General features: G+C 41.6%; 1 protein-coding gene across 1 annotated transcript in view; it reads left to right on the top strand.

Annotated features, from left to right (window-relative positions):
* RASGRP2 (RAS guanyl releasing protein 2) overlaps positions 1-14,160 on the top strand; it is a 208,939-nt gene extending 194,779 nt beyond the window's left edge. The window contains exons 13-17 of the mRNA XM_075837457.1: positions 1,029-1,170; positions 3,908-3,944; positions 6,956-7,114; positions 12,624-12,690; positions 13,920-14,160. Coding sequence (XP_075693572.1) covers positions 1,029-1,170; positions 3,908-3,944; positions 6,956-7,114; positions 12,624-12,682 — 397 coding nt within the window. The 3' untranslated portion in view covers positions 12,683-12,690; positions 13,920-14,160. The remainder of the gene's footprint in view (positions 1-1,028; positions 1,171-3,907; positions 3,945-6,955; positions 7,115-12,623; positions 12,691-13,919) is intronic.
* Positions 14,161-14,753: the final 593 nt, after the last annotated feature.

Raw genomic sequence — 14,753 nt, 5'->3', positions numbered from 1 at the left:
CACCCTAGTGGTCATTGCAGGACAGGACGGTCGCATGTGCTGGCATCTCCGGGGAGGAAGACATCGGCAGGATGAGAGGGGTCTGCGACCGCGGCCATTACAGTACTATTTAGTTTGATTTGTCACACCCAGTCCTCCATTAGATTTGTGTCTAAAGAGGGTGGCCCTATTCACCCTAGGAGTTAAGCCCTGCCAAACAAATTTAATTGCCAGGCGTTGTATAGTTTGTAAATAATGGGAGGGGACTGCTAATAAGAGAAACCTAAAAAAATATAACAATTTTGTTATCAAGGTCATCTTGAGTGCATGGACTCTACCCAGCCCAAAAAATTGATGTCAACCAAGATGTCTAAAAAGCATAAGAGTTTGTAAGCTTGATGCCAAGTAATTAAAGTGAGCTGTTGACTAGGTAAAAGTGGACAATTGAAGAAGACTGACCTTCGAGGGAGGAAGAGATATACTAAATGCTTGGGATTTGAATTGGTTAACTGCTCAACCTGAGATCGACCCAAAGGTTGAAAGAGTATCCGACAGGTTGGGTAAGGAAATAGTTGGGGAAGTCACATAGAAAAGGAAACAGATTTTTTTTGATGCCCAAATTCCGCAATCATAGAAGATGAGTATAATTCAAAGGAGCATATTTTGTCTCTCTTTTTATATCCCATTTTCAAATTCCACTTTCCAAACGTTAAAGTGTGTGTAACTATTTGTTTTATTATTCACATTTTTTTATTCCATCTTTTCTGATGGCGTTAGTATAGAATAACATTCAGATTTTGTTGCATGTCCTTCTTCATTTTAGCTCAGATAGTGACATTACAGCCTTTTTCTGTGCCCTTAACAAATGTGTTCCTCTAAAATAGGATGAAATAAGCTTCTATTTTTACCCACATATTGTAGTTTGTTGTTCATGTGTTTGTTCTCTTCTTTGTATTTTTGAGCATCATATTTAGGTAAATGTGAAACTTTTCTGCAGGCCTCGGCTTCCATTGTACAATAATGCTCAATTTCTTTTGTCTCGTGTGCAGGGATGGAAAAATCAGTAAACAGGAGATGACTTCATATTTTCAGAAAGCCAGCTCAGTGTTGGACTGTAAAATGGGATTTATCCACAATTTCTGTGAGAGAACATTTTTTCGGCCTGTGTCATGTCAGCACTGCGGAAATCTGGTATGTGTCTGTGCCGTAAGATATGTCAGTGAGAACGATAACGTAAAGGCAACGCAGTTATAAACCTCATGAGTTTCCATTCAGAGCATTTTTTATATGCTCACCTCCATAATGTGTCTGTATATTCCTGCTACCAGTACCTAGGGGAAGAACTAGAAAGATGCTAAAGTTCTCTGTATCCTTGCAGTTTTATTTGTCAATAACTATGACATTGCAACCAATAAAAGGGATTTTTTTTTGTGTAACTGTTAAAGAACATAAGAACATGAGAATATTTACAATACCAATCATTAGATATGTTTTATAATATACAAAATACTCTCGCTAGCTGTCATAGGGTTGGGTTTACCTTTTTTTGTGCATTATTTTCTGCATTTAAAGGTTTTGACAGTTCTTTTAGATAAGCTGTCATGAACAAATACACAGTAAACCGTGAGGTCCCTGTTCTTCCCAAACCTCTGTCCCTACCTACTTGTACGACCCGACCTAAACGATGGCGCACAACTGGGCGGCGTTCCCTATACTGGTACAAGTGAAACTGCCAAACAGATAAGACAGAGACCGTACGAAATAACAAAGGGTAACCTGGGAAATACACGGAGGGCGAGGCAGGGCAATTGCGCTGCGGACAAGTCCGGGCGCAAAAGGCGGAGTCTGGGTCAAACCGGGAGAGTGCGGAAAAAACAAAAGTCAGAAGGCAAAGAAAAGTCAGGAGTCCAGCCGAGGTCAGGTCACAAGAAGTCAAAAATCAAGTCGCTCAGGGGAGTCTGAAACAAGGGAAAGCACCAGGCAAGGAAACTCTAATTACAGACAAAGGCCAACTATCCCAGGTTGAACTAAATAAGGAGAGGGCGGGAGCTCAGGAACATCAGCCGGGCTTTGATTGGCCTGACGCTCCTGAGCTCCTATTGGCTGCAGACTGCCTCAGTCTGCAAGGCCGGGTGACGCCCGAGCGAGTAACTCTCGATGTCCTGGAGACAGAGGGAGCCGCAGGCAGAGAGTACGTGACATAAGCATAATGGAATCATGCATATAGAGTTATATACTAAATTACATCTCAAAGCTTGAGGGGAAATTATGCTGATTTATTGTAATGTAATCTTTACTTCCCTAAAAAATAGGGGAGCTCTGCAAGCTAATGAAGGGATTGAGGCGAACAAATTAATCAATGGGAGTTTAAAACATAGTACAGACTGGCTTTAGGAAATACTTTAAAGGAAACAGGCAGCATTCTATGCAAAGAGTATTCCAAATGTCCCAACCAGGGCCGGCCTTCGGAGGATAGATGGCGCCCCGTGCAAAATTATCTTTCGGCGCCCCACCCCATCATAAAAAAAAACCCTAATAAAAAAAGTATAATGCCCCTCACAGTATAATGCCCTATATAGTGCCCCCACACAGTATAATGCCCCTTTAGTGCCCCCTATATAGTATAAAAATATTTAATAATATATTATAATACATGGACAACACTGACACTTTGTGCTATAACAGTTGGTTTGCATGTCCCATGTTAGCATATTTTTAGCAAATGGTGATGAATGGAATAGATAATGTTTTCCCCTGAATTATGCTCAAGGATTTGTCCACACGTAACGAAATTGCTGCAGATAATTTCTGCAACAATTCCGCAGAAAGTAGCAGGATTTCCGCTGCGGAAAAACTGCACCATTTCCTGCGTTTTTTACTGCAGAATATGGTGTGAATTTTGCTGCGTTTTTCTCAATGTTGGGAAATGGTGACATCTCCTCTGACAACACAGCATTTCAGTCCACTTTCCACAGCAGGGATTGACATGCTGCGTACGAAAAATACTGGTCGGACATTTTACACAGCGTGTGGAGGAGATTTGTTAGAGCTCCGCCACTTTACTGCTACTGTATTCTGCTGCGTATTTTCCTGTCCGCAATTCAGGACGGAAGATACTCAGAAATTCCGCTACGTGTGGAAAAGCCCTAAGAGATGTATTATCTATAGTTTATATCAGGGCTTCTCAAAAATGTGATGCCTGGGCCTCACTAGTCATCAAAGTCAATGCCAAAATGAAACAATTTGCTCCATTTATATTTGATTTTCCTACTGAACCCAGCAGAACATTAAAAAAAGCAAATAGTAAAAAAAGCAAAGTAAATTATATTGCTTAGGCCTTATTCACACGAACGTGTCCGTTTTGTGCGCGTAACAAACGCAGCGTTTTTCCTGCGTTGCAGTTCCGTGTGGCATCAGTGTATGGTGCGTGTCTGCGTTTTTACGCGCGTATGTCACGCGTTTCACGTCCGTAAAATAAACTGAAGGAGGTGGTTTTTTTTTTCAAAATCATTTCTATATCAACTGTTGCGTGAATCACGCACAGGACATGGCTGTGCGTCCGTGTGCTGTCCGTGATTTTCACACACCCATTGACTTCATGGGTGCGTGACGCGCAAAAAACGCACAAGTATAGGACATGCAGTAAGTTTCACGCAGCGTACACACGCTGCGTGAAAAACACTCAATGTCTAAATGGCCCCATTGACTTGCATAGGTCCGTGTGACGTGCGTTATTTTCACGCGCGTAAAACGGACGTGAAATACGCTTGTGTGAATTAGGCCATAATCGGAGAATACTGCAGCCAGATAAAGGCCTGTGCGGCAGTATCAGCATATGATCACTACCTGCTCAGGTGATGTGTTAGATGAACTGCTGTGAACAACACGATTATATTTTATTGTAAGCTCTTCAAATATTCTCTTGCAGATACTTGGAATATATAAAAAAGGACTGAAATGTCGAGGTAAGACTTCATGTTCCAAGCTCTCATGGGACCTTTTAGTGGACATACAATATACAGTAAGGCCGGGTTCCCACAGTGCAGATTTGCTGCAGATTTTGCATGTATTTTTAAAGCCGAAACCAGGAATGGAACATAAACAGAAGAAATATGTTAAGGAAGGTCCTATAGGTCCGCTCTCCTGGATCCAATTCTGGTTTTGGCTTACAAAATGCAGGCAAAATCTGCAGCAAATCTGCACATTTGGAACTCGGCCTATGTCTTTTCTCTTTGGCACTTGAATAAAATTGTCTCATATAATATTTGCATCATTAGGGTAAGGCCACACAGAGCAGCCCTAACATGGTCGCAACGCGGCAAACAACCGCGCTGGCACTATGTAGGAGCGGCTCTCAAATACCTCGTTAAGTAGTATTCCGGTTACATTCGCATGCGCACTGCCACTCCATTCATTCTCTATGGGAGCGCCGGAGATAGCCGAGTTCAGTGTTCGGCTTTTTCTGGCGCTGCCATAGAGAATCAATAGGGGGTAAGTTGTTGTAATTTGCTAAATCGTGCAGCCATAAAGGGTGTATTAATTCATGGCCGCATGATTTTGCAGATAAAGGGACGGTTTACCCGCGTTAACGTGCGGCCACTCACAGGCTGTTTGACAGCCGCACCGAACATGGTGCCGGCGCTGTTGTTAGCGCCGCTCCGTTTGGCCTTACCTTGAAAATTTATAAAACCTGTTATGGCATTTTGTCAGTCTTATTCTACTCTAGATTCCTCCATTATTGCCAATTCTGAATCTTCACTTGTGCATTTCACCCAATTATACAGAACAGTTTTTCACACAATACGGTTCTGTATTGCGCACTATTTTGCGAACAGAACTGCTTCTTACTGGGTGCCAAATATTGCACTGATGCAACTTAGAAGCACTAAAAACAATGCCTTTACGGGAGTTAGACACAAAACTTGATCTGTATGCTGCCATAGAAATACATTTATTTCCATGAGTTACTTTTACTGTTTATCAGGGGCATAGCTACAGGGTGTGCCGAGGCAGTAGTCTCACCTGGGCACTGGTGACCCTCTGCCACATAGCAAGACACCAGAATTAAAAATGGCACCTGATGGGTTGGGTCACTATTAAAGATTTTGCATAGGGGTCCAGGAGTTTCATGTTATTTATCCATAATTAACCAATTTTCTGACCACCAATACGCCTTTTCACGGCGGTCACTAAGAGGCCTTAGGCTAGGCAGCCGCCATTTCATGACGACCTAATCTAAGCCCTGCACTGGTGGAGCATGTGCTCGACTGTCTATATATCTTTTAGGCTGTGCCATACTTCGGAATTGAATGTCGGTGAGCAGTACACTTTCCGCCTGACTTTTCTGGCGTGGCCATGAGATTTTCTAAGTCTCATTCACTTTGCTGCTACTGTAAATTCAGCAGAATTTCCGCACAGAATTTCGTTACGGGTTGACACAGGTCGGATACACTGAGTAAAACTATGCAGCGTATATGACCTAGAACCCGCAGCACATTTTGTCCCAAAAAAACACATTATGTTGCTTTTTTTTTGACAGAAAATCCGCTGCGGAAAGCAGCACTAGAAAAAATCTTTCATACTTACCCTGGCCGTAACCATGGCGACGCGTCCCTCTGACGTCATTCAGTCCGGACTCCTGGGATGACGTTTCATCCCATATGAGTGCTGCAGCCTGTGATTGGCTGCAGCAGTCACATGGGATGAAACATTATCCCTGGAGGCCAGGCTAGATGCAAGAGCAGAGAGATCTGGGTAACATCTGCTATTTGTTACGGGTTTTACATTCCCATTGAATTCAATAGGGAAAACTCGCAACAGAAAAGCAGTGATTCCGCAGCATAAATTGACATGCTGTGGATTAAAAAACGGAACGTTTTCGCTGCATTATTTTTCCGCCGCGTAGGCATGTGATTTTCAAAACTTCATTCCCTTTGACGGTACTCTAAATGCTGCAGAATTTCTGCACAGAATTTAGTTGCATAAATTTTGCAGTATTTTTGTTATGTGGGAACCCGGCCTTAGGGTGATTATTCCTATGGGTGATCTGTATTTTAAGAGTAATTACCCTATTGAATACCAATAATGATCCAGTCACTTACGACTTTCCAGCACATCACTGGATAATGGTATTTCAACAATGTGCCCTGACACGGTTTATAGATAAATTAGAATCAAATTGACTTATATTAAAAATAATCACTTTCTAAAATAAAATGTATATATATTACATCATATTGCCAGTTTATGCAGCAAGTGTAAACAAATTTATATATATATTTGTATATGAATAGGGAGAAAGTCCTCTGGCAGCGGCTTATCTTCTTCGCATACAATGATCTAACATAATCATATTATGTGATTTTAGGGCTGTGAAGTTTTGTTAGTCTAGAAGTTGATACACAAGCAAACTGTATTACCTGCAGCTTCCTTGTGCACACTATAGAATGTTATGTTTACACATTGGCATATATTGGCACGTTGGCATAAATAGTTTCAAATTGGCATAAACTGTCATATTATAATATAAATTGGCAGACAGATCCAAACGTGTGGCATATGGTTTATGTACCTTTAAGGGTATGTGCACACACACTAATTACGTCCGTAATGGACGGACGTATTTCGGCCGCAAGTACCGGACCGGACTCAGTGCAGGGAGCCGGGCTCCTAGCATCATACTTATGTACGATGCTAGGAGTCCCTGCTTCGCTGCAGGACAACTGTCCCGTACTGTAATCATGTTTTCAGTACGAGACAGTTGTCTTGCAACGAGGCAGGGACTCCTAGCATCGTACATAAGTATGATGCTAGGAGCCCGGCTCCCTGCACTGTGTTCGGTCCGGGACTTGCGGCCGAAATACGTCCGTCAATTACGGACGTAATTAGTGTGTGTGCGCATACCCTAAGTGTTAATAGTTTGCAACTTTACAAGAGAAAATGCTGAGCTCCTCCTTGTGGTACTTTTCTTTTGTAGCATGCGGGGTCACGTGTCACAAGCACTGTAAGGATCGACTCTCTGTAGAGTGCAAGAAAAGATCTAAAAGCGTCAGTGAGAAGCGGGAAAGTTCACACCACGGCCGCCATTTTTCCTTCACTCTTCCAAGATCGTTCAAGAAATCGTCATTACCAGCAGGTAACTCCTGTCATTTCTTCTGGTAATGTTATTACCCCATTATTTGCATGTGGCATTTTCCTAATCTGCCACCCTCTAACCTTCATGTAGCTCTTGTAGATATGTCGCAGCCCTGTGTGTTTTTCTTTTTACATAAACGTGCTAATGCTACTTTCTAAGTGATGCTCAGGAGTACTGCACAGTAATGTTCTGTGCACGTCTGAGGCTTCTCTAGGAGCAGATTCCATTTTTATTTTTTTTGCATGCACTGCTATTTTGTCTGGCCTTAATGACGGCAAACATTGGGGGAAACCGATTAGGGTATGTTCACACAGCCTATTTTCAGAAGTTTTTTGGGCCGAAAATGCCCCCGGAAAAATGGCTGAAAATACGGGGGCTGAACCCCTCCAGACATCTGCCTATTGATTTCAATGGGAAAAACTGTGTTTCGTTCCCACAGGGTGTTTTTTTACGCATTTAAAAATGGCGCGTAAAAAAACGCCCTGTAAAAAAGAACTGCATGTCACTTCTTGAGCCGTTTTTGGAGCCGTTTTTCATTGACTCAATAGAAAAACATCTCCAAAAACGGCCGTAGAAAACGCTGCTAAAAATGCAAGTTGCTTAAAAAACGGCTGAAAATTAGAGGCTTTTTTTCCTTGAAAACAGCTCCGTATTTTAAGCCGTTTTTTAAGCAAACTCACATTTTTCACTGCGTTCTTTACTGCCGTTTTTGGAGCTGTTTTTCTATAGGGTCGAGTGACATGCCTCAAAAAAGCCTTAAAATAAGCTTAAAGGGAACCTGTCACCAGCATTTCCCCTATTAGGGCATGACCACACATGGCGGAATTCCTCCGCAACTGTCCGCATCAATGCCGCACAGAATCTGCGTTGCAGATTCTGCAGCGGATCTGCACAAAATGTGCAGAAAATTGATGCGGACTGGCCGCTGCGGACTGCAGGAAAAGTGCTTCTCTTCTCCCTATTCAGTGCAGGATAGAGAGAAGGGACAGCACTTTCCCTAGTGAAAGTCAAAGAAATTCATACTTACCGCCCGTTGTCTTGGTGACGCGTCCTTCTTTCGGCATCCGGCCCGACCTCCCTGGATGACGCTCCAGTCCATGTGACCGCTGCAGCCTGTGCTTGGCCTGTGATTGGCTGCAGCCGTCACTTACACTGAAACGTCATCCTGGGAGGCCGGACTGGAGACAGACGCAGGGAGTTCTCGGTAAGTATGAACTTATATGTTTTTTTACAGATACATGTATATTGAGATCGGTAGTCACTGTCCCGGGTGCAGAAACAGTTACTGCCGATCGCGTAACTCTTTCAGCACCCTGGACAGTGACTATTTACAGACGTCTCCTAGCAACGCTCCCGTCATTACGGGAGCCCCATTGACTTCCTCAGTCTGGCTGTAGACCTAGAAATACATAGGTCCAGCCAGAATGAAGAAATGTCATGGTAGTAAAAACAATACGCTCCGCAGCACACATAAGATCTGCGGACTTCATTGCGGAATTTTGACTCTCCATTGAAGTCAATGGAGAAATTCTGCCATGAGTCCGCAACCAGTCCGCCACTGCTCCGCAACAGACAGAGCATGCTGCGGACAACAAATTCCGCTCCGCAGCCTATGCTCCGCAGCGGAATTGTACGCATCGTGTAAACGAACACTGCTAAATTAAAGTGAAAGTCAATGGAGAAACGGCTCCGCTGCGGATTAACGCTGCGGAGTGTCCGCAGCGGAATTTAAGTGAAATTCCGCTATGTGTGAACCCGCCCTTAAACCAGCAATGCCTGGTGGTAGTGGGTGAAAAATAATTTCTATATAACCTATTATTGTCTTCTTAGTCGGCTCTGTAGCTTTAGTATTCAGCTTTTTAGTGTTCCCACACCGTATGCTAATGAGCATAAGAGTCAAGTCTTCGTTTGAAAAGAGTCATATCTTTATTCCTCAAGTCTTTCCGAGTTTACCCCGCCTCCTTACTTTTGATTGACAGCTCCTCGTCTTACCCCAACACACAAAATAACACGCTTGTGCATTGATGTCCTCTTCTGGTGTGTGCGCACAACGGGACACCGGATGATTACGATAAAAGGCGTGAAGTGTTTGCAGACCGTTATTTACAGTTGGAGGAGGAGTTTAGGAGAGGGGATAACGGCAATGAATTTTTGATAGCAGCGGCCAGTGAGGGATAAGTAGAGTTCAATAGGTGAAATTCTGGTAACCGGTTCCCCTTAAAATTAAAAAAAAGCTTTTTTTTCAGCTTCAAAAAACACCTTGAAATCAGAGGCTGTTTTCACTTGAAACATCCTGTTGCCATGGACATGTATTGTACAAAAAAAGATCAGTCAGGATCATGTGGTTCAACTCGGCAGAAAAATGAGACAGTTTCCGTTTGTCGTGTTGAATAAAAAGAAATGGATCCTGAGGGAAGTGAACGGAGATGAACAGACCAAAGCCCCAATGAAAACCTATAAATCCGTTAATGGATCAGTTTGAAAAGAAAAAAAAACACAAACGGAAACATGCATCAAAACCGCATATTTGATCCTGACCTCAGACTGAAATAATACTAGAAATCTATCTTATGATGACATAAAATAAAAGTGAAAAAACAAAATAGGGCAGTTTTTTTATTAAGCAAAATGCTACAAAATTCGATGCTAAAACACGTAGTAAGTGGCATGTGCCAAATTTTTTATGTATTTTACAGAATTTTTTGTTTAGTTTTCACTTTTTAGTTTAAAAAAAAGTATCTATAATAAGGGGCTTGACTGAGGCTATATTCACAAATCGCAAATTTCACCGGAAAACAGCTCCTGATTTTCAGCAGTTTTTTTTTAGCAACTCGCGTTTTTCTGCCGTTTTTGGAGCTGTTTTTCTATAGAGTCAATTAAAAACGTCTCCAAAAACGTTTCAAGAAGTGACATGTACTTCTTCGCAGGTGTTTTTTTACGCCACCGTTTTTCAAAATGGCCGCGTAAAAAAACAGCCCGTCGGAACTGCTCAGCTTCCGATTTTTCAGCAATTTTTCAAGACGTTTACAGCCTGAAAAGTGGCTGAAAATAGCCTGTGTGAACATACCCTTAAAGGTTCTATCAGGACGACCCCTGTCCATATGCTCATATACGTCCACACATAGCGTAAACACTGCAGAATTTGAGTCTGGATTTCCAGTACAGGAAAAGACATGTGGAAATTGACATGCGGTGCGGATTCTAAATTTGCAGCATGTTACTTCTCTTGTGAATATGCTTGGTAATTTCCACATCGGAAACTGAAAAACTGCACTGTTAACGCTGTGTGCGGATGTACCCTACGGCCGTATTCACACAATGCAGATTTGCTGCAAATTTTGCATCTATTTTGTAAGAATAGCAGCAAAACTGTGGGATATAGAACATAGCTTTTAATGATAATTTACTAAAAGCCACCAAATATTACCAGAAAGTGAAAGACGCACCCTATCAACAAACTGGGTTGCAAACAAACTAGAAAAATTCAGGAAAAGTAACATTCCTAGACCAAAGAAAAAAACGCACCATACTGCATATGCCTACATGGTAAAGGCACTTAGTGCATATCAAGTACCCTCAGGTGGGGGCAATTTTCAGGGGCATAGGGAGAGATTACACTTCCAGCTTAGGGCTAGATTTCGAGGCTCTAATCTTAGGCTTACATCCCCAGGACTCAAATGCCCAATCTGGAATAGACACCTGCAACAAGAGGTCTCCCTTAGGGTATGTTCACACGCACTATTTATGGACGTAATTCAGGCATTTTACACCTCGAATTACGGCCAAAAATACTGCTTGAAAGCGTCGGCAAACATCTGCCCATTCATTTGAATGGGTTTTACGATGTTCTGTGCAGACGGTCATTTTTTTTACGCGCCGCTGTCAAAAGACGGCGCGTAAAAAAAGATGCCCGCGTCAAAGAAGTGCATGTCACTTCTTGTGACGTATTTGGAGCCGTTTTCCATTGACTCCATAGAAAAACAGCTCCAATTACATCCATAATGGACGCTGTGAAAAACGCCTACACTTGCCATTACGTCTGAAATTCAGGAGCTGTTTTCGCCTGAAAACAGCTCCGTATCATTAAAAAGTGGGCAGAGCTTAGTGGGCATAGCCACCTGTGGCTTGAGGCATTTATTATAATTTGCTCCAGAAACTGGCATCAATTATAGCAGATTTTATTCAGTGGCACATGGACAGCCAAAGATGCGACACATTTTTGGAGAGGCGTGTGCCTCTTAATAAATTTGTTACATTTTACTTTATCTTAATTCTTATTAGGACCTGCGCAGTTTTAATAATTCTCCCGCATTGTGTATAGCGACCTAGCAGCAGAAATCTGACCTAAACGCAGTGTGTGAATCCAGCCTTAGGGCATGTTCAAACGTGGCGGAATTGCTGTGGAATTCTGCTGCGGACAGTCTGTCCATAGGTTTCCACACCTTTTTAGTTATCTTCGTGCAGACGTTGCTGACGACTCCACTGCGGACCATAGGCTGCGGTGCGGAATTTGGTGTCCGCAGCATACACTGGCTGTTGCGGACTTGATGCGTACTTGTGGCGGAATTTCTCCATTGACTTCAATGGAGTTGCAAAATGAAATCCGCAGATGTTATGTGTGTTGCGTTGCGGATGGCTTTCACGAACAGGATTTTCCAACACTCTGGCTGGACCTATGTGTTTCGAGGTCTATAGCCAGACTGAGAAGGAATGTTTTAAAAGAGAGCAGGATGTACTCTTCACCTGAATCCACAACGACTAATCCGCAGCAATTTACTGCACATTTTAGGCAAAGGCGCAACGGAATCTGCAACACAGATTATGTGTGGCATTGATGCGGACAGTGTCTGCAAAAATACGCCATGTGTGACCATGCCCTTAGGTCTCCTTCACACATTGAAGATTTGGTCAGTATTAGGCAAGGACCACACACAGAGTTTTAATGCAGTTTTTGGCTCTGTTTTTTAAACCAAATACAGGAGTGGACACCAAAGAATGGAGATGCGTCAGTGTTTTCTATATACCTTTTTATTTCCTTTAGATCCACTTCTGGCTCTGGTTAAAACAACTGCACCAAAAAACTGCATCAAAACTCCTGTGTGTGATTTTACTCTTATGCATCGGTAATTTGAAGCCGAAATCAGGAGTGGATGCAAAGAAGAGAAGCACTGTATAAATCTTTCTATTATATTTCCTCTATTTGGATTTATAAATACTGACGCAAAATACTGACCAAATCTGCAGTGTGTGACTAAGACCTTTTATTAGGAGGCTGCATACCTTTTCCTTATGTAATGAATACGTTTTATTGACATAAACTGGAAAAAAAACCCTAGGCCCCCTTCACACAGGGTTTTTATCTGATCTTTTAAACTGCATATAAAAATACCAGGATTAACCTTGTTAACCTTGACTGTGGCATCATGTATTGTTGTTCCTGAGTATAAACTCATTATGTCAGAATGTATTCCGGAGCGGCTAATCACTCAAAGATTTTTTTGTGGTCTAGATCTGAAAGAAGAAGATCCGCAGGTGGAGGATGATGGAGTTTTTGATGATCATTTATAACCAGAACAGTGAGTAATACTATTGACAAGGAAATACAACGATTGTGGTAGTAAATATGAGAGTGTTTTTCAAGCAGTCAATGGGTTTATACTAATAATGTTTATGAGAACGAACTAAGAATGCATTGTGTTAGAAGATGCACAGCACGTCAGTTTAAAGAGGCTCTGTCACCAGATTATAAGTGGCCTATCTCCTACATAATGTGATCGGCGCTGTAATGTAGATTACAGCAGTGGTTTTTATTTTGAAAAACGATCATTTTTGCGCAAGTTATGAGCAATCTTTGATTTATGCTAATTCGTTTCTTAATAGACAACTGGGCGTGTTTTTACTTTTTACCAACTGGGTGTTGTACAGAGGAGTGTATGACGCTGACCAATCAGTGACCAATCAGCGTCATACACTTCTCATTGTTCCAGCCCATTGTTACATTGTGATTGTGCAGTGAATGAAGCTGAGCTGGAACAATGAGAAATGTATGACACTGATTGGTCACTGATTGGTCAGCGTCATACACTCCTCTATACAACGCCCACTTGGTCAAAAGTAAAAACACGCCCAGTTGGTCATTAAGAAACTCATTAGCATAAATCTAAAATTGCTCATAACTTGCTCAAAAATGACAGTTTTTCAAAATAAAAACCACTGCTGTTATCTACATTACTGCAAAGTTTTAACTCAGGAAAACCCCTTTAATGCTGATATGACTGGTTGGCATTGATAATTGTATAGTATGTATAGTATGTATAGTATATTATGCCCTTATTCTGTATAGCTGGACAACAGGCCCTTAGAATTATTTCCCCTGCTGGGCTTGAGGTATGTCAGTATGACACTGGTTGTCACTCCTTTAGCTCTCCTGGACATATGAGAAAGTGTACAAACTGCCGTTCAGGTACAATTCACACTGCATGATCTGGACAAGTATGTGGTGGAAATGATGCAAAAATTGACATAATAGTCCTCAAACCCTGTACATGACTTTTCCTGTTCTCTATCATACAATACTTGTTTTAAAGCTTCAACTTTACCCAAACTGCATCATCAAAGCTCCACCACGTCAGGAATGTTAAAAGTGTGTGTGAGCGTTTGCGTTAAGATTAAGTATTGCGTTGCATATTATAATTAGTATGTAAAGAGCGCATTCATCTCTCCATCATATCTGAAGCTGTACAACCTCTTTTATACATCTATTGATGTAAGATATTCATGGACCTTTCTTTATTTTATACTTTAGGTGGTTGAAATTCTAAGTTGGATACTTGACGTTGCAGAGAGAAATTCGCGAAGCAGAAGCATTGTTCTCTTATCTGCTGATCTGGTGAAGACACGTCACAATGTGTTCTGATTTATTATAGCACAGGAGACTCCAATGACTCTCAAAGTGTAACAGGTGAAAGTCAGATATTACCAAAGCTTGTATAATATGAGAAGAGGTGAACTTGTCAAATCACTCAGAAAATAAATGGGAAGATCAGTTTTGTCTCAGTCCTTTCTTTTACCTAGTTTATAAGAGATATAAATATATGCTACAAGTATCATAAACACGTTCCTGCTATTCACTACTGACCGACACAGTTACTCCCTTTTCTTTCCATTCTTGTTTTATGTTTGTCTGATTTTACATGAACTTCTAATGAATGAGATACATCAAAAATAAAAGGATGGGGGAAAAGTGCCAGAAGGACAATAAATACTGCACCAATAAGCGAAAGTCAACTACCAACTAAAGAACGTACATGCTAAGCAGCTGCTAATTTATTAACACGTAATAATATGAACGTTAAAATGAATCTACAAATAATAAACTGCAACTGCAGTAGCTTTAAACACATCAATGGTTCGATTCACCCCAATAAAAAAAATAAAAAATGAAGTTCTGTGAATCTTTCTAATTTATCTAAAAAAATCATTCCCTTGGGCTATGGACAAGTGCTCTGTCTGACCTCTTACCTAGCCGGCCTCATACCTGGCATTCTTGTTGATCTCCACTTGTTCTGATTCATGCCTGTCTTCTATCTTTGAACAAATCCTGATTGCCTGGAGCTTCTTCTTTGCCTGACATTTACTC

The sequence above is a fragment of the Rhinoderma darwinii genome, chromosome 9 (assembly GCF_050947455.1).
Source record: "Rhinoderma darwinii isolate aRhiDar2 chromosome 9, aRhiDar2.hap1, whole genome shotgun sequence".
NCBI classification, from domain to species: Eukaryota; Metazoa; Chordata; class Amphibia; order Anura; family Rhinodermatidae; genus Rhinoderma; species Rhinoderma darwinii.
The sequence above is the reverse complement of the archived record's forward strand: the minus strand, read 5'-3'. Positions and strand labels throughout refer to the sequence as shown.